The sequence below is a fragment of the Ailuropoda melanoleuca genome, chromosome 2 (genome assembly GCF_002007445.2).
Source record: "Ailuropoda melanoleuca isolate Jingjing chromosome 2, ASM200744v2, whole genome shotgun sequence".
NCBI lineage: Eukaryota > Metazoa > Chordata > Mammalia > Carnivora > Ursidae > Ailuropoda > Ailuropoda melanoleuca.
The window spans coordinates 28,996,625-29,016,628 of NC_048219.1; the positions used below are offsets into that span (position 1 = coordinate 28,996,625).

Below are 20,004 nucleotides of genomic sequence, written 5' to 3' on the forward strand. Positions count from 1 at the left end.
TTGTCTTTCAGTTCAATTTTTTAAAAATTCTTAGTCAAAATGATTTCACCATTACAGAACAGTTGCAAGATCGCATAGAACTTCCCCATCCCCTTCACCCAGATGCCTTAATTGTTTCTATTTTACATTTAATGCAAAGATGCATATCAACTTTGAGGTGGTGATTTCTTTTAGAAACAGGAGAGGAAAGAGTTTAGTGACGGATGTAAGGAGACAAACTTTAAAATGTATTTGTTGTTTCATGCAAAATTCAAAATGTTAACTTTTTTCAATTATAAATGTGTTTGAAGTTTTTAAATTTTTTTCAAATAAGAGAGTTTGCATTTTATCATCTAGGAAGTGGGGAGCTGTTGACGTATGATTTTTATTGTTGAAATAAATATGGCTTTACGACTTCCTTGCTCTCTGTCCTTGCCTGTGAATTAAGACACTTAAGTGAGCTATAGGGTTGATTCACCTTAGTATCGTTTTTCTTTTCTTCTCATCCTTATTGCCTCTCTCTGCTAAGTGCCCAGCAGTGTCTGACATGGTTAGATTAAAACTTGCACTTTTCCTAATAGATGTAACTCTCTTCCTGATTTGCAGTAAGCGGGACCTGCTTTTAAGCAATTACCCATCATTTGGGGCCATCATACACGCTGTGCTTTGGTTCAGGTCATAATCAATAATTCATATGTCAATAGGAGCCCCATTAGCTCAGGTGAAGGCAGATGTTTTTCTAATGAAAATGTTCCATTTTCCAAATGACTTTTCTTTTTCCCAGAGAGTTGTGGTTATAGAAGACATAAAAAGATGGAAAACTATGTTGGAGCTTCCTGGTCAGACCAGAGAGAATCTAGTTGAAGCTTTACGAGAATTAAAGAAGAAAATACCCTCCAGAGAAGTGTTAAAATCAACAAGGATAGGTATGTTCCTTCTGAATTTTATGAAAGAGCTTATATTTTGTCTCCTCCTTCTTCCTTTCTTCCCTCCCTCAAACAGTAAGTTATTTATCATATCAGCACTTCTCAAACTATCTGTGGTGAAGGACCATTGTTTAAAAAATTCTCCGTTGGTTGCAGACCAATATTTTTATAATATATAATAAAAATTTCCAGGAAAAGAAAATATACAAAATACATGCCCCACTTTTTTTTTTTTTTATTCAACAGATACAGAATTACTGTGTCAAATTGCTATTAAAGTTTCTAAATGCTTGCTTCAGTTTCTGTGCTTAACTCATGGACTGGTAACCAGCAGTCATCTAAGGATGACTTTTTGAGTGTATTTGATGTTGGGTGTGCAGAAATGTCTGAGACATGGTTTGTGACCTCAAGGAACTTAGGGTTTGGTGGAAGAAACAAGCATGTGGACAATCAGGAGCAGAAAATATGGTAGGTTTATAAACAAAAGCCTATAAATAATATCCTGGATATCATTCTGATCTGTACAAGGTACACGCTGGCACAAAGGACAGAGCAGTCACTTACATCTGAGGAATTCAGAAAAGGCTTCATAGAAGAGATGACATTTCAGCTAAATCTTGATGTTAAATCTTGGCTTTTCTGTCTTGAGTAGAAATAACTTGCAGAGTGTGGTTTGTAAAAACAAAATGATAGCAACATTTGCCGCTACATCATTTATTATAGCACTGAGATGTTTAGAAGGTAAGTCAGGGACTTCTTTGAATTGCCATTTTAGTACAGTACACAACTGTGACTAACATGCGAGGGAGGGCCAACATGTGTTCCCCAAGCTGCTCCCAGCTCCCTAGGGAGTCCAAGGTAGTCATTCACAGCTGCTGTTCTTGCCCTCGCTGGTGCAACCATTGCCTTCTCTGCCTCCCCTTGACCTCTTGTTCATGAGAAGCAAAAGAGAGAGCAGCTTCAGACTGCCGCTAACAGCTGGCAAGAGCTATGTGAAATCCCCCAGAGGGCCCCCCAAGAGTCTTGAGAGTTGCACCCCTGTAATATAAACCAGAATCTCAGAAAATTAGATGCTTAAAGAACATAAAACCCTATCATTATAGCCAAGGAGATTCTCCCATCTGCTGCTGGGTTTTTTTCTTAATAGGTTGTGGTCACTAGAGGGCAATAAGACCATTCATATGAGCTGATAAGGTATCTCCACCAGTAGAGGGTACTAGTGATTAATATTTTATGACGTGTGTGTATATGTGTGTGTGTGTGTGTGTGTGTTCATATTTGGCACATACAACAAATACCATTTCTGATCAGACCTTAAAAATCAAGGAATAGGCAGGAATTGTCCTATAAATACAGAACAGATGATCATTTTAAAAAATATATTTCTGGGGGCGCCTGGGTGGCACAGCGGTTAGGCATCTGCGTTCGGCTCAGGGCGTGATCCCGGCGTTATGGGATCGAGCCCCACATCAGGCTCCTCTGCTATGAGCCTGTTTCTTCCTCTCCCACTCCCGCTGCTTGTGTTCCCTCTCTCACTGGCTGTCTCTATCTCTGTCGAATAAATAAATCAAATCTTAAAAAAAAAAAAAAAGAATAAAAAATATATTTCTGTTTGTGGGGCACCTGGCTGGCTCAGCCAGTACAGCATGGGACTCTTGATCTTAGAGTTGTGAATTCAAGCCCCATGATGGGCGTAGAGGTGACTTTAAAAAAATTATTTCCATTTGTCCTTTGAGTACAGTTGTGAGTGTGCTTTTAAGAATGGGTGTGTCTAATGTTCATAGATTTCAATTCAGGGATCGTAATGAAACCATAACAAGAGGGCTTGACTTTGGAGGAGCTGGAAAGTATCCAACTTTTAAGTCCTAACCCTACCCCAAGCCCTCCCTAAACCTGAGGTTGTGTGGAATATAGGGGTTTCTTGGTTCCTTTGTGGTTACTTCAGTTGCTAGGCTGAAGATTCATTTGGATCATTGCCTGAGAATGTTTATATTCTTCCACCTTTAGCATCTTGCCTGTCCTTATCGTGTGGGCTATAAGGGACACATATTTATGGACTACTTTCTTTGTGCTTGGAACTGTGTTGGCATAATAATGAAGGAGACAGATACTGTCCCCACCTTTTTGGATCCTGCAGTCTAATGGAAGGACAGACAATTTAACAGGACTTTATCATACAGTGTGATGAGTGCTGTGATGATGGGTAGAAGCTAGCCAACAGAGAATACACATTGGAAGTAGAGAAGAAGGTGTTGAAGAACGTGTCAGGCAGTGGGTAACATCATGTGAGCTGTATGGAGGGCTGGAGGTAGGGGAGAACATGATGCACTCCAGAAACTAAAAGTTTAGTGTGCTTGAAATGTAATAAGCTGGAAAGAGTGTGGCAAGAAATGAAAGTGGAGAGACAGTCTAGACCAGATGGAGAAGGCTCTTTGTAAGTCTGTTTGGCCTTAGTATATGTATTACTTATCTATCCCTGGGTAAAAATTACCCCCAAATTTAGCAGCTTAAGTATTTGTTATCTCACATAGTTTTTCTGAGGGTCAGGAATCTGGAAGCTGCTTATTTGGGTAGTTCTGGTTCACTGGTCTCTTAAGAGGTTACAATCAAGCCGTTGGCTGGGGCTGTAGTCGTCTGAAAGTTTCCCCAGGGCTTGAGCATTTCAAAGTGGCTCACTCATAGGGCTGCTGGTTGGAGACCTCAGTTCCTCATCACGTGGGTGCCTCTCCTTATGGCTGCTCATGACAGACAAGTGATCCAAGAGAGAACAACCAAGATGGAGGCCACAGTGTCTTTCATAACCTAATCTTGGAAGTGGCATGCTGTCGCTTCTGTCATATTCTCTTGGTCACACAGACCAACCCAGGTAAAATCTGGGGGGGGGNAAAATTGGGGGGGGGGGGGGCAACTGCATACGGGTTGTGAACACCAAGAGGTAAGGATCGTTGGAGGTTATTAGTAGAGTGGCTACCGTAGCACGTTATTTCTTATATATTTTACTTCCTGGATCTGCAGATTTATGTTCACTTGTAGAAATTTTACAGCCATTATCTCATCAAAAGTGTCTCTCTCTTACCCTTGCTATTCCTTTATTTTGGGATTCTACAGTTAGAAGTATGTTAGACGTTTTATTTTCCAAACCCTTTAGCCTATCAGTCATCATCCTATCTCCTTATCTGACAGAATCGCAGGAAATTTCTTCAAATATATATCTTCCAAGTCATTAATTCTCTCTTCAGCTCATTCTGATCTGCTATTTAGCCCATTCATGGAGTTTTTTGTTTCAAAGCCATTTTACATTTTTGCAAGTTTCCCCCCCAAGTCTGTCTCTTTTCAGTAGTATTTGTACATCTTTGTCATTGTGCCTTTTATTTCTTTATTTTTTTAAAGATTTTTTTATTTATTTGAGAGAGAGAGTGAAAGCCTGTGGGGGGGGGCAGGGAGAGGGGAAGAGAGAGAGACTTCGCAAGCAGACTCCTTGCTGAGTGCAGAGCCCAACACGGGCTTGATCCCAGGACCCTGAGCCAAAGTCAGACTCTTAACCCACTGAGCCACCCAAGCTGCCCTGTACCTTTTATTTCTTTAAGTATTAATATATGGTTCTTCTGTATTTTTCATCTGACTATTCTAGTACTTATAGTCCTTGAGGATTTAAATCTTTGTTTCTTCTGACTCTCATGATGCTTGCCTTTCCATGTGCTTGTTGATTTTTAATTGTGAACTCATTTTTTCCCTTTTAATCAATGGGAATTCTGTGGGGTTAGGTTGGAGCTTCCCTCTAGAGGGGATTAACATTTTTTTAGTTTCTGCCAGTAGTCAAGAACCAATTCTGACCTGGAATACTCTAGCACACCTTGCAAGGATCCCAGCTCAGTATCAGAGTCCCATGATTAGCTCTCCCACTTAACCAGTGGCCCAAAGTTAAGTGTTTTAGCAGCATTGCTATTAACATCACCCCTTAGGATAACCCTATTCCTTTAGCTTCTGCTTACTTTTTTGGAGGAGGGAACGAGGTGACTGTTATCCAGAATCTAATTTATTGAAATGCAAGGGTAGCATTAGTCCACCATGAAGCCTGAGATCTTAAGGATAATAGGTGGTTGTTATTGAAGGGTTTTGAGTGGAGGAATGATGTATTCAGATTTGCATTTTAGAAAAATCTGTCTACCATGTGGGAAAAGTGTTGGAGAGAAGCAAACCTAGAGTCAGGAAGCCCAGTTAAGAAGCAATTAAAACATCTAGGTGAGAAATGAGAGTGGCCTGGATGGGATAATCATCATGGGGATGGAACCGTGTGCTTGGAATCGAGAGATATAAATGGAATAAAATCCAGAGGACATAGACATTGATTGGATGTTGGGAATGAGCAGAAAGAAATGAAAGTTGAGGCTCAGGTTTCTAATATGGACAAATTGGTGGATGGCAATACCACTTACTACCATAGACGTGTGAGGAGTAATAAGTTCAATTCTAGACTTACTGTATTTGACATACTGTGGGACATCCAAGAGGAAATGTCCAACAAGATGTTGGATGTATAAGGCTGAAGCTAAGGAGAGACAGTAAATATATATTTGAGAGTCATTATCAACATATAGTTAGAAATTGAGGCACTAGAAATAGGTAAGCTTGTCCAGGGAGAATATATAAGAAAAGCTAATAGCCAAGTCCCAAATCCTGAGGCACACCAATATTGAAGAGACTTGTAGAAGGAAACTGAGAAGGTGTGACCGGAGAAGCAGAAGGGAAACAGGGAATGCTGTCGTGCAGTGGGAAGGAGTGGGGTATTTGCCAGGGGTGAGTGGGTGTGGGGGGGTGGCGGAGGTCAGCATGTCCATTGTTGTCAAAGGGCCAAATAAGTGAAATCTAGAAGTTGCAAGTTGGATTTTACAAAGTAAGGTCATTAATGATTTTGGTAAGGACAGTTTCAAAGGCAAGGTTAGGAGCAGAAGCTTGAAGAGAGAGGAGGAGGTGAGGAAATGAAACTGACAGTAGACAACTCTTTCAAGAAGTTTTGTATTGAAAGAAAAGAGAGAGACAGCAATATCAGAAAGGGGATATGGGATGAAAGAAAGTTCTGATTTTTGGAACAGGGAGATGCTAACCTGCTGAGTGACAGGCTCACAGAGGAACCTTGTCTGGGAGAATGGACTGACCTCAGCAAGGGTTGACTGTGGAAGTGAGAGGGAGTGAGGACGTCAACGTGCCTTTCTCTGTGTTGTCCCCTCCTCCAACTCATTCTGTCTGCCTTCTGACCCTTTAATTGTCTGCCACCTTTTCCAGGCACCTGTTTCTCTTTTATAACCACTTCCTTTAAAAATGATTGATACTCACAACTCCCATTTCTACCCCTCCCACTCCTTCATTAAACCCTTTCTGTCCTGGCTTCTTCCACACCACTATTCTTCCCTCGCAGGACACAAGTGATTTCTTTCTATCCAAATCCAATCGTCTTGTCTCATTTCTCATCTTCCCAGAACTGTGAACTTGAGAACACTGATTACTCTCTTTTCTGTTGACATAAATGGCGCTGAACTTGTTCCCAATTCTGTGTCTATTTTTTATATGTTTATTTCTTTTTTATGTTTATTTCTTTTTATATGTTTATTTCTTTCATACCCCTTATCTGAGTTTATAATGACTCATTTATTTACTTCTTTGTTTTTTATTTGCTAACTAGCAATTCTAAGTCCGCAGGACGTTGCCCTTTTATTCACCAGTGCGTTCAAACATTAGTGTGGCATATAGCAGCAGCTCTGGATATATTGGTCAAATCAGTGAAAATGACAAGGGCAAAGATTTTCTCCATGGCTCTTTCTAGCTTTATATATCCTGCTTCTTGCCTTTCTCTGTTTCCTCATTCTTGTCCCTTTCCCCTAAGGGAAGGTGCTGTTCCATAAATCTCAGACCTCAGTCAGCTGCTTTAGAATACCTAACCAGAGAGCTTGTCCACTTCTCCAGTTTAACCGAGGTGACTTAATTCAGGTGACTCTTGGGTATGCATCGCCTGTCCTCATTAATTTTTGAATCTTAGACTTTTAGAAATGTTCCGATTTATATTCCTGCTACTTTCTTAAAGTCTTACTAATTTAATAGGTAAAAATAGCATCTTGTTTTCATTTGCTGCATAGAATGAATGGTTTTCCGTGTTTATTGGCACTTTGTCCTTTTTTTGTGAATTGTTTGTATGATTTGTCCATTTTCTGTTGAGATCTTATCATTTTTGTTATCTCTTTCTGAATGCTATAAAGTCAATGTCATAACACTTTTAAATCCATTTAGCTACTTCAGTTTATAAACAAAGAAACTCAGACCCACAGAGATGAAGTGACTTATCCAGGGCCACTTAGTGAGGTTAGCACCAGAAATGTAATGAGAGCCCAGGTCTCTTGGGGCGGGGTTCTTTCCTGATTAGCAGACAGACTGCCATTGTGCCCTGGACCCTGGCCATATGTGCCTTTATTTTATCAGAGCGTTTCCCTGGGTTCTGCCATCTGCTCAAACTCACCTCTTTTAAGTCAGAATGTAGTGCTTTTTCTTATGTACCCCAAATGGGAGTTTTCTCCTAGTATTCCCATTTTAGTCAACATCCCTAGGATTTTGCTCTGACATTAACTCTTTAGGTAGAAATGTCCAACAGGCAGCTGGAGCTGTGGGATTGAAGTGCAGATGAGAGATTTAAGACAAATGATGCATATTTGGAAGTCATCCACCCCGAAGCGTTTGCTTACAATCATCTAAGTGGTTGAATTCTCTGAGTAAAATGTGAAAGAAAAGGCTAAAGGATTGATCTGAGAGAATGTCTGTGGGGGGAAGGGAAGTGGGAGGAAGAGGCGGCGGTGAAGAGACAGAGGGAGTGTAATTAAAGCGGAAGAGGGAGAGAGGCAGGGCAGTACAATGACATGCAGACCCAGGAGGAGGGTGTTTTAAGACGCAGGAGAAATGTGTGATCTCACTTTGCTCAAGTGGTCTGGGAAGTCAAGGGCTGGCTGGGCAAAAGCCTTTGGACTGGGCAGGGAATTAAGGCCTCTGTGACTAGATACCTTTATTATAGAAGGAATAAGTAGGCAAGGGGTATGGTGTAGGGCAGTGGAATCAGGCCTTGCCCTCTTAACGTGGTCAGCAAGCATGCCCCCCTTTTGCAATACTGTACATATGAATATTATGGGGAAAATTATATGTCCTATGATCTGATTTCAGAGATGTCTTATTTTCATTTATGATTGGTTAGCCACAGCAAAAAACCCTATACTCACAAAGTACTTTCCCATCTATGATCTCATTTGATCCAGATAACAGTTTTGTGAGGGAAATGTTATGATTTTCTCCATTTTACAGGTGAGAAAACCGAGGTTTAGAGAGTTTGAAGTAGTTTGCCCTTGGTCAGAAAACCAAATAATAAGTGACAAAGCTATGATGTACTTACACCATGTCATGTCACCTCTTGAAACCTAAAGGTACACCTTTGTCCATGGTAAACTCTTGCTTGCCCTTCAAGACCCAGATGAAACCCAGTCTTCTATGTGAAGCTAAAAATGTTTGTTGAATGAATAAATGAGTTAGTGAGTGGGGGAATTGAATGGGTTTCTGATTTAACTTGCTCAAGGCTATGGAGTAAGTTAGTGGCAGGGACCTTTCAGATGGCCTTTTCTTTTCAAGTTGTCCCATAGATTATCATTGCTTCACCAATCTTGAACTACTTACAGATTCCTGTACTCATTTTCTATTGACTAATGCCCTGACAAATTGCCACAAAAATAGTGGTTTAAAACCTTGAAACACAGATTTATTATCTTACAGTTTTATAGGTCAGAAGACAGGTCTTGTCGGGCTAAAATCAAGGTGTTGGCAAGGCTGCATTCCTTCCTGGATACTCTAGGGAAGAATCTGTTTCCTTGCCTTTTCCAGTTTCTAGAAGCACCTGCATTCCATGGCTCATGGTTCCCTTCCTTCATCTGCAGAGCTGGCAGTGGTGGGTCGAATTCTTACATCTTATCTCTCCAACACAAGCCTTCTGTCTCTTCTACTCTTAAAGACCTGTGTGATTAGATTGGGCCCACTTAGATAATTCAGGCTAATCTTCCCATCTCAGGGTCCTTAATCTTTATCTTGTCAGAGTCCCATTTTCCATGTAAGGTAACATATTCACAGGTTCTGAGGATTGGGCCATGGACATCCTTGGGGATCATTATTTTGCTTACCACAACTCTTAAATTACACCATATGCCATTTCAGGTTCTGTCTTCTTCAGTGTGCTTCTTGTGTGAGTCCTGTCTTCCTGAAGCATTGTCAAGTCTCAAGACAAGAATTGCCTCTTTTCATGGTATTTCCTGGCCCTTTTGCCAGCTGAATTGACTCCTCTATCCTTTTGACCCTCCCTGGGGTTCCCCTTGAATACTGTCCTAGGATCCTGGACCTACCTGTAACACTTCTGTGTATTTTGTTTTGTTTAGGTGTCTTCTCCTATGCTTAGACCTACCTGGAGCTCCTTGAGTGCAGGATTGTCTTGCTCAACATTCTATCCCAGGGTCTAGCACAAGGCCTGGTACATACTTTGTATTTGGTAATATTTGTCAAATGAGCAAAAGACTGCTTCCTGCGGGGAATTCGTCCTGCCAGTGTGCTGGGATGCAGAAATCCCTACCCTTAAACCTACGGGACTTAGGTTTAAGGGTAGATCTTGACTTAGATCATAAGACCAGCCAATGGCACTGCTTGCTTTAAAATTAAACTTCATGGAGCAAATAATGACTTTGCAGATCATTAACTTCCTTGATATCGCTACTGACCAACTTGTGACCTTGGAGAAAGGTCACAGAGCCTCATATTTTTTCATCTCATTCAGGAAGAGGTAGGACGGTGTGATCACCAAGGGCACAAGTATAGGGTTAAAGCATGGCCCTGGAGCCACACTGCCTACGTTTGAAACCTGGTCTTACTTCTTACTTGCCATGTCCCTCAAGTCATTGAATTTCCGGTTCCTTGGGTTCTTTACCTGTAAAATGGGGAATCATAACAGCACCTACCTATTCGGAGGCTTAAACGAGTTAAGGTAGGGAAAGCATTTAGCACAGTGGCTAACTGTCGTTATTGTTACCGTGAAATTCCCTCTGTGATCTAAAATTTATTATTTCGTCTTGTTTTGTTCTGTTTTTTCTCTAGAAGAGGGTTTCCTAGACCCCCTCTCTTCTCTTTTCCTGCCCCAGACCGACTGCCTTTCCTGCTATCACCTGCTTGCTGACAAATCCTCCTGGGGTCCCTTACAGTACTGCCCTTCATGGGGGGCTTCACTGGTTTGGCAGCACCTCCTGACCAGTCTGGGTAGGGGTCCTCTGGGGCATCTGTGAGGTGACCCCACTGCCCTGGCCTGAGAGTTGAAGCCTTCTGCCCTTTGGCCATCTCTCAAGACCTGTGCTCTTCTGATTTGGAAACAGCAAGAAGTTGAACAGCATTATCTCCACAGAGCTTTGTTGAACACTCCCTGCATGCCGGTCCCTAATAACAGAGAGGTACAGGGAATTAGGGGTTAAGTGTGCAGGCTCTGGAGTCGGACCGTGTGTGTTCAGATCCTGGCTTAACACTTAGTAGCTATGAAATGTTGGGCAGGTTACTTTGCCGAGCTTCATTTTCTCATTTGTAAAAGGAGATATAATAATAGTATTTAATTCATTGTTTAGTTATAAAAATTAAATGGGATAATTCACGTACAATCTGGAGTAGTAAGCAGGAAGAATTCTTAACAAATGGGTAAGAATTAGAAACTTTCCATTTGGATTCAGTTCTTTGGATTCAGTTCTTTATAGTATAGTTCCATTATTTTGTTTGCAGTTGTGTGATTTTCTCAATCAACTGCATCCATATTCAAAAGTTAGTACAAAAGCAATTTGAAAGCCAAATGTAAATGGTTTTTATTTAACTGTTTGATTCAGTTCAGCAAACATTTATTGATTGTTCTGTGCTAGGCGCCATGCCAGGAGCTGGGTCTATAACTTGGAGTAAGGTATGGGGTTCTGCCCTCAAGATGTTTATAGTTTAGAGGGGAAAGTGGGCATTTAAACATTCTAGGCAGAGGGAACAATGTGAGCTAAGGCACAGAAATGTAAGAAGGCCAGACAGCTTGACCTGAAACAAGGACTTGCAAGTTGCTCTCCATGACTAGAACGTAGTGTGTGAAGGCAAAGGGGCAGAAGGGCTGGGAGTGACCGGAGGGAGGAAAGAGGGTGACAAGGTGAGAGGTAAGGCCAAAGAGCTTACAGGTCATCGAGAGCTTGAATGTTATACTTAGGAATTAATTTGAGGGCAGTGGAGAGAGCCATTGAAGGGCTTTTGGTAAGGGGGTAAGATTTAATTATGTATTTATTAGAGAGAGAGAGAGTGTGTGTGTGTGTGTGTGTCAGGGGAGGGGCAGAGGGAGAGAATCTCAAGCAGACGCCCCGCTGAGCATGGAGCCTGATTCCGGCTTGATTTCAGGACCCTGGGATCCTGACCTGAGCCAAAAACAAGAGGCGGATGTTTAACCGCATGAGCCACCCAGGCACCCCTCAAATTGTGTTTTTCAAAGGTTTTTTTTTTTTTTCTTTAAGAATTTATTTATTTATTTGACAGAGAGAGAGACAGGCAGCGAGAGAGGGAACACAAGCAGGGGGAGTGGGAGAGGAATAAACAGGCTTCCCATGGAGGAGCCTGATGCGTGGCTCGATCCCAGAACTCCGGGATCACGCCCTGAGCCGAAGGCAGACGCTTAACGACTGAGCTACCCAGGCGCCTCCAAAGGTTATTTTGACTTGAGTAATGAGGATAAGTTGGAGAAGGCCAGTCTGGCAATGAAGATTGGTTAGTACGCCTCTGCAGTAAACCTGCAGAGAGGTGGTGAGGACCTGAATTAGGGTAGCAGTGAGGAGGATGAGGAGGTGAGGAGGAAAAGGAAAAGATATAAAAAATGTTAAGGAGGGGCGCCTGGGTGGCACAGCAGTTGAGCGTCTGCCTTCGGCTCAGGGCGTGATCCCGGCGTTATGGGATCGAGTCACATCAGGCCCCTCCGCTATGAGCCTGCTTCTTCCTCTCCCACTCCCCCTGCTTGTGTTCCTTCTCTCGCTGGCTGTCTCTATCTCTGTCAAATAAATAATAAATAAAATCTTTAAAAAAAAAAAAATGTTAAGGAGCCTGACATGATGGGTGAATGGTGGTCCCATTGTGTGACAAGAAGTACAGAGGAGGGACTGAGGGAGTTAATAATGAGTTCCATTCTCCATTTTAGAAGTGTTGAGTTACTTAATCATGGGAAACAAACTGAGGGTTTCTTCAGATCGGGGGATGGGGTAACTGGGTGATGGGCATTCAGGAGGGTGCGTGATGTAATAATGAGCACTGTGTGTTATATACAACTGATGAGTCACTGAACTCTACCTCTGAAACTAATAATACACTATATGTTAACTAATTGAATTTAAATAAATTTTTAAAAAGTGTTGAGTTGAGGTACTTGTGAAAGAAGCAGGTAGAGGTGTCCGGTAGGGGACTGGATGTTTGGGTCTTGTGCTCAGTGAAAGCCTTTGGGCTAGAGATACATATTTGGGAGTCATCTGTTTGCAGGTGGTAGTTGGACCACAGGAGTGGGTAAGATTACTCAGGGAGAGCAGGTGGAGAAAGAAGAGAAGAGGCCAAGGACAATGCCCCAGCTCAAGTTCACCGATAATTAAAGGTTAGGTAAGACATGCAGCCAGCAGAAGAGAGAGAAGGAACAGTAACAGGTGGTGTCTCAAAAAGCGGTGGAAGAGAGTATTTCGGAAGACGGAAAGCAGCGTTGGAGGGAACAAGGAACATCGGGCTGGAGAAGATCCACTGGTTTTGACCAGCAGAAGGACTCTGTTGGAGGGACTTCCGCGTCTTCATTGCTTACGTACACAGCTGGATCAACAATGTCTTTCTTGGAGAGAGAAAGGGATAAGAAGGGGAGCACGTGAAGGGAAGGATCTGTATTTGGAGAAATCTGAACACACCTGTGTCACAGCACAGCCCGTGCTGTTGGGATTGCTTAGGGGTTGAGCCAGTGCACGCGACGGAGCTGAGCTGCACAAATGTGTGCAGTCCCACTGCTCAGAGGAGACCCTGGTTAATGATTTCATTATCAATTCTTTAGACTTTTTTCTCTACATATAAACAAATATATGTGCTTATATGTATATACAAATATAATTTTAAAAGTAAATATTGGCTCACACTGTGTGTGCCCTTCGGAGAACCTGAATAAAGTAATCATCTTTCCATGTTACTACGTGTAGAGCTATCCCCGTCTTTTATGGCTGCAAAGTATTCATTGTTCGAGTGGACTATAATTTATTTAACAAATTGAGCCCTTCATAATGGACTTCCAATTGTTTCTCGCTTTTCACTGTCACAGACAGACTGTAAGGGTATTTTTGTACACATTTCTGTGCCCACTTTGGCAGGGTCAGCATAGGTTACATTCCAGGGCCTGTCTCTTATTTGTATCTCTTTGTACTAATCTTTCTATCTTATAATGTGGTACATTTTCCCCTTTCTTTCGCATTTCCTCCTAGATTTTAGTAAAAAGATGTTATTCTTCACATGGGGTCTCATTCCACCAACATCTACTGCACACCGACTCTTCTGACCCCACCTCCTGCCACTGTGTTCTCTGCTGGAGAGACAAAAATGAACATGTCACAGCTGTTGCCCTCCAGCTCTTTTTGGTGGGGAAGAGAGGTAGCTGATCAGATAATTACAACTAATTATAACAATTGTTGTGAGGAACAGAAGCCCAAGGTGCTAAGAAAGCACAGAGGAGGAGAGGCACTGACCCAAGCCGGNCGGGGGGGGGGGGGGGGGGGGGTATTAAGGAGGACTTGCTGGAGTAGAGGACTCCTAAACCGAATCTTAAAGGCAGAAAGGAAACTAAGTGGATAAAGAGAGAAGCAAGGGTATTCTAGGCAGACAGAATGTTCATTGGAAAGTAGGTGGGAGGGGACAGATGGTGAAGGGACTTGTGTGACAAGATACGAGTTTGGGTACAGCACTGAAAGATATACATGGAGGAGTGAAATGGTCAGATTTATGTTTTAGAAAAAATATCTCTAAAACAGGAAATAATTAAGTTTTAAAAAGGCCACTCTGGCTGCAGTGTGGGAGATGCCATTAAGGGGTTCCGGACTTAGGCAGAGAGGCCAGTCAGGGCTGTTGGAGTCAACTGGAGGCAACATGTCCAAATGTTAATTAACATTAACATACTTGTTAATGTACTGTTAAGTGGTTTATGGTTTTTACTCATGTTAGCAGGATTTTTCCCTACTATATTCAGACTGGTTATTGCAGACGTAAGAAACCTATTGATTTTTTAAAAAATATATCTAATATTTCTCTACTTTTTTTTTTTTAAAGATTTTATTTGTTTATTTGACAGAGAGAGAGACAGCCAGCGAGAGAGGGAACACAAGCAGGGGGAATGGGAGAGGAAGAAGCAGGCTCCTAGCAGAGAAGCCTGATGTGGGGCGTGATCCCAGAATGCTGGGATCACGCCCTGAGCCCAAGGCAGGCGCTTAAAGACTGCGCCACCCAGGCGCCCCTCTACTTTTTAAGTTTTTAATTCCAAGTGTTTTAGTTGATTTCTTTGGCTTTTCTACGTAATTGTTTCTATCTGAGTACTTTTGCATATTTATATATTTGATCCTTTCCCTCTTTTTCCATTTTTATTATGCAAATCTCAAACACGCATAAAAATAAAGAAAATAACAGAACACACCCCATTATGCCCTTCACCCAGATTCAGTAACTATTACGATTTGGTCCCACTTACTTCATCTTTCCCATTTTTGTGTTTTTGTGCTGTTGCTTAAGTATTTCAAAGCAGAATTCCAGACATCTTATTATTTCAGCTCTACATACTTCAGTATGCATCTCTAAAAATAGATATTTTCTTACATAACAACAGTGCCATTATCATTCTTAACAAACAGTAATTTCTTGGTATAATTTAATATCTAGTGTAATTAATATCCTTTGTTTATCTCAAAATCTCTCCTAATAGTTGGTTGATTTGTTGGAGTGAGGATTGGAATCACACATCGCATTTGGTAGTTTGAACTCAGAAGACTTTTAATCTATAGCAGTCCATAACCTTACTCCCTTTCAAAAAAAAAAAAAAGCCATCAACAAATGAATAAAGAAATGAAAAACAAAATCAGAACCTATAAACACAAGAGTATAAACTGAGGGCTTCCAGAGGGAGGGAAGGGGAGTGGGGGCTGGCAAAATGGGTGAAAGGAAGAGGGAGATACAGGCTTCCGTTACAGAAGGATAAGTCACGGAAATAAAAGACATAGCAGAAGGAATACAGTCAATGGGATTGTCATAGCGTTGTATGGTGACAGATGGTAGCTGCACGTGTGAGCATAGCATAATGTAAAAACTTGTCGAATCACTATGTTATACACCTGAAACTAATGTAACATTGTGTGTCAACTACACTCAAATAAAAAACTTAATTATAAAAGAAAATTTTTTAAAAATACCAGTGAATATTGAAGAAATCAGGTCTGTGTTCCTATAGAGCGTCTCACTTTCTGGATGTATCTTTTTCCTTATACTATAATTTAACTCATTCCTCTGTGTCGTATTTTTACAAACTGGAGGTTAGCTTTGAGTGACTGGTGAGATTCTGGTTCCTCATTTTCTTTGGGAGGTGGGTGCAAGACTATTCATGAGTAGGGCTGTGAAGTGCCACCTCTGTCTGAGAGCCCCACTCTTAGGGGTGCTGACTTCGATTGGTGGTTCAGGTGATGACAGCTCTTCCCTGCATTATAAATTTCTCCATCAGCCTTTCATTGAATGAGTTCATCCACTGATCCTTGTCACCCGAATGAATTATTTCATCGTGGGCTACAAAATGTTTAAAAATTCTGTCAATCTTTTCATACTTATTAGCTGGATAAAGAACATTCCCTCAAGAAGTAGGGCTATTTGGTTATTCTGAAATATAATATGCACCAAAAAGTCAAGATAAATGCCTAATTCATTTTCTTCTATTGCACTTTTTGAGTGAAGGAGTTGGTACTTTAATTGTTCCATTTTTAAGTATCTATTGATCCCGCTTCTATTTTATGACTTACTGCATTGGCTAGTCCAGCAATTCTCCCGCTGTGATTACCGGGTTATCTCAGCCTTTGAGAAATGGGTCTTCATTTGCACAAGAGCCTTTACATCCTCAGGTATGTGAATGACTTTCTACGGGCCGCACGTCAGCCCTTCTAGTCCTGTTCTTTTCAGAAACAAACAGAACCACCTTTCCTTTGGTTTCTCCATTCTTGTTCCAGGTCACACCGTGAGCAAACTACGTCAGCACTCAGACCCGGAAGTGGCTTGTCTGGCTGGAGAAGTTGACACTGAGTGGAAAACTTTCCTCGAAAAACATTTAAACAGACCTTCTATTGAAGTGCGAAGTGACCCCAAAACTGAGACACTCAGGAAAAATGCCCAGAAGTTACTCTCGGAAGCCTTGGAATTAGAGGTAATGTCCTGGTAGGAATGTGATTCTCTCAGCTAAATGAGCCTCACATTTTCATAAATCTTTCGTAGTCGTAGTGCAACAGCTTTATGCTAACTGGATTTTCTTTAAGGATTCTGGATTTGTAAGCATTCTGGGAGATAGTATTGTAGAAAGATGGCAGGCTTTGGAGCAAGACCTGGATTAAAACCCTGGCTCTAGTACATACTGGTTGTGTTGTTTTAGGCAAATCCCTGAGCATTTCTGAGACTTGATTTTTTTATCTGTAAAGTGAGTATTATAATTCCTGCCACCTATAATTATTGGAAAGATTAAATGAAACATTTATACAAAGGAATAGTAGAGTATGTGGTGATTAGAGGTCACTTAATGAGTGTTGGTTCCTTCCTGTTTGAAATTCTTCCCTTTCCCACCGAAACAAAAACTCTGGCATGCCCTGTGCTATGGGATATCAGTGGCAAAATAAACAAGTGTCTATTGGAAAGACTCTGCTCCCCCACTTTTGGGTAATGCTCATACCTTTAGTTCCAAGGCATATAATCAATTGGCTAGACATAGTCTTCACAGCTCACACACAGTTCAGATGTTAATGGTTTGAGGTACATGCGCTTAGAATAAGTATTTTTGCTCATTAACAATGATATTAATCCTCATAAACAAATCTTATAGGTCAGTTAATACTCTAGAAAAATCAGACATAACATTCATATTTTTTTCTCTTCTTCATGTATCCCTATTAAAGTATCCTTAAGGAATAATTTAATATTATTAACAAAAGAAACAATTTCAAAAGTCTAGGTTTAAATGCTAGAACTGTCACTGAATTCTCTGGAAAAATATTTTAACCTTTCTATCTCAGGAATCTACAAAAGAAAGGTAAATAGACTTGTGGTATGTTATTTACTTTTTTAGAAGAGAGTTTTGGGTTTTTTAATACAAACTTATGCTAGAAAATGAGAAAATATAGAAAGGAAAAGCACAATCACTATTGAACCTACAACCAGATATAATCTTGTTAACATTTTGGTGCATTTCCTATTTGTTAAATTATTGTAGCTCTTTAAATGAATATTGGGCAAGTTAATGATTATACTGTATTTATTAAGAGCTAATCATATGCCAAATGTTCCATAAGATGCTCTTATTGATTATTTAAATAATTGCAGAAAATTGACAATTATTCACATTTGTGTAAATAATACATTTATTTTTCATCTTGATCAATATCAGGGTCATTTTGTATATCCTTTTCTATATATATTTATTTTTCATATTTATAATTTTAATGTCTGTTTGATAGTTCAGTGAATTAATATGCTCTAAGTTTGCTTAACTTTTCCTAAAGGAAGCTTTAATATGACTCTTAAACGCTTGGAAGAAAGGAAAAAAATGTAAAGATTGTAAGCCTCATTTTCCAGAGTATCGATTAGCCAACATGATTTGCTATTTAATATTTTACATAAAGTTTGTTTTTAAAGTAAGGCAAAATTATTGCAGAAACATAGAGTGTGGTTATATAATATGTAGTTAATGTGGTGGTAAATACCAGTTCCCTGTGGTATCTTTTTAAGTAAATGATAATAACGAAGCTATGCATGTAAGGATTAATGAGCAGTTTGCCTGCTATATTAAACTCCATAATAATTATCCTTTTAGTTTATCCATTAATTATCCTTTAAATGGCACATCAAGTGGTAAGCACTCAAGTGTTACAAAGCAAAGTTAAAAAAGTGATACATTCGTTAGTGCTTTCCAATGTAATTGGAAAAAATATCAGATTAAGCATAGTTGAATGGTTTTTTTCCCAAAGAATAAATTTTTAAAATTAAAAATGTGCATCTTACCATCTTCCTTGGCCAAAAAAAAATCAATCTGTTTCCCTTGCATAAACAGCATTTGATAGTACTTTTATCGGTTTGGAATGTCAGGGAATATAAATATAAACACTTTTATATAAGGTTAACTCCTAGCACCTATCATCGTCTGAAACATTTCCACGTTAGGGTAAATCAATGAGCCATCTCATCCGGTGTCTGGTCTTTGACAGTAACCAATGTTGAGTGCATTCAAATCAGACATCAGATCTCCAGAAATGTACTTTTATCAGGCAGGAGTAAGCCATTGGGTAAGTTACCGGCCCAATGACTAAAAAGCCTTTACAACTTAATCCTAGCATGTGTTTTTGCAAATTCATGCATTATATTTTTGTGGAAAAAAATATTTCCATGCTATTTGTTTTGGTCATATCCTTTAGTAGTAAAAGCCACAGATGAAGAATGTACACACACAGCCAAAAGGTGCGTCTCTTTATTACTCGATACAGGTCTTGCTTTCCAGATGTATGGGTTGTTTCCTTGTTCTTGGAATAATGGGATAGATGAATAAAAACTCCACTTTTGAGACCCATGCTCCGTTCCCCTTTACTTTTTCTCCCTTCCGGATCTTCTTTGTTCTTCCCTGTCTTTTAGATCTTTCCTCATATGAACATCCCCTGTGGTGTCATTCTCTTACTTCCCCTTCCTCATTATCCACTCTCCTTCCTACCTCACGGCCTGTGATCATTTTCCTATTATGTCATTAAAAAAAATGAACCTGATTCTCAAAGTGAGCCTGTATCATTAAGAGTTATGAAACACTGGCTGGTTGGCCCAGTTGGTTGTCAGATGGTGCTAATGAGATCCAGGTCAGGGGTACGTCACCATATGGGACTGTTAGTTTTCTCTTTGTTTAATGGCCTCAGACTGCACCTCTGGCTTTGACCAGCTCTCTCATAAATGTATTCGAGTGGTCAAAAAGGAGTGTGGGTAGATTTGTACAAATCCAATCATGCTATTGGAAAACTCATACAAAGTTCGCTTCCAGTGGATATTCAATTCCACAAATGTTTGGTACTACTACTACTGGTGCTGGGGAGAATATAAACATAAATGAGTCGCATTCCCTGGGCTTAAGAAAACTTACTATCTCCTGGCTGAGAGCCTGTGAATGACTAACTAAATATAAGGCAGGCTGAAAATACGTCTGAAATAGTAGGACGAGCTCGTGGTACAGACACACAGAGGACAGAACAGTGAGATCTGATGAGGGAATCTGGGAAGGTTTCACAGAAGAGATGACAGTCGAATTGGCCTTTGTAACAGGTAGGATTTTCCAAGCCAGAAAATACATATTAAAATAGAAACATCGTATTTCAAATCTTATCTGTTATGTATAGAATGTTACCAAAAGAGCAGGAAAGCAGGGGTGTACGTAGGGAAGAAGGATACCCGCTTAACAAAACACTTACTGAGCACTACTATGTGCCCGTACCGATGCTAGGCATCAGGAATTCAGAAATGAATCCAATATGGTAACAGCCCTCGAGGGGCTCTCGTCTTCTGAGGGAGATCGGCAACTAAAAAGTCACAGGACAATGTGGGAAGCTCTGAACTTGAGGTAAACAGATGAAGAAGACCTTACCTTGCTTTTAAAGAGCTTACAGATGTGGCAGACATTGCTAATTGGTTATGGCGCCATTTCCTACTGGGTCTAGAATCCTTGAGGAAAGACAGCTCTAGGTGGTCACGTTTTATATCTCCC

General features: G+C 40.6%; 1 protein-coding gene across 3 annotated transcripts in view; it reads left to right on the forward strand.

Annotated features, from left to right (window-relative positions):
• TCEANC2 (transcription elongation factor A N-terminal and central domain containing 2) overlaps positions 1 to 20,004 on the forward strand; it is a 47,036-nt gene that overhangs the window by 10,117 nt on the left and 16,915 nt on the right. For 2 of the 3 annotated variants that reach the window (XM_034653085.1, XM_011220408.3), the window contains exons 3-4: positions 764 to 905; positions 16,235 to 16,428. In XM_034653085.1, coding sequence (XP_034508976.1) covers positions 764 to 905; positions 16,235 to 16,428 — 336 coding nt within the window. The remainder of the gene's footprint in view (positions 1 to 763; positions 906 to 16,234; positions 16,429 to 20,004) is intronic. The other variant, XM_034653071.1, reaches the window with a different exon arrangement.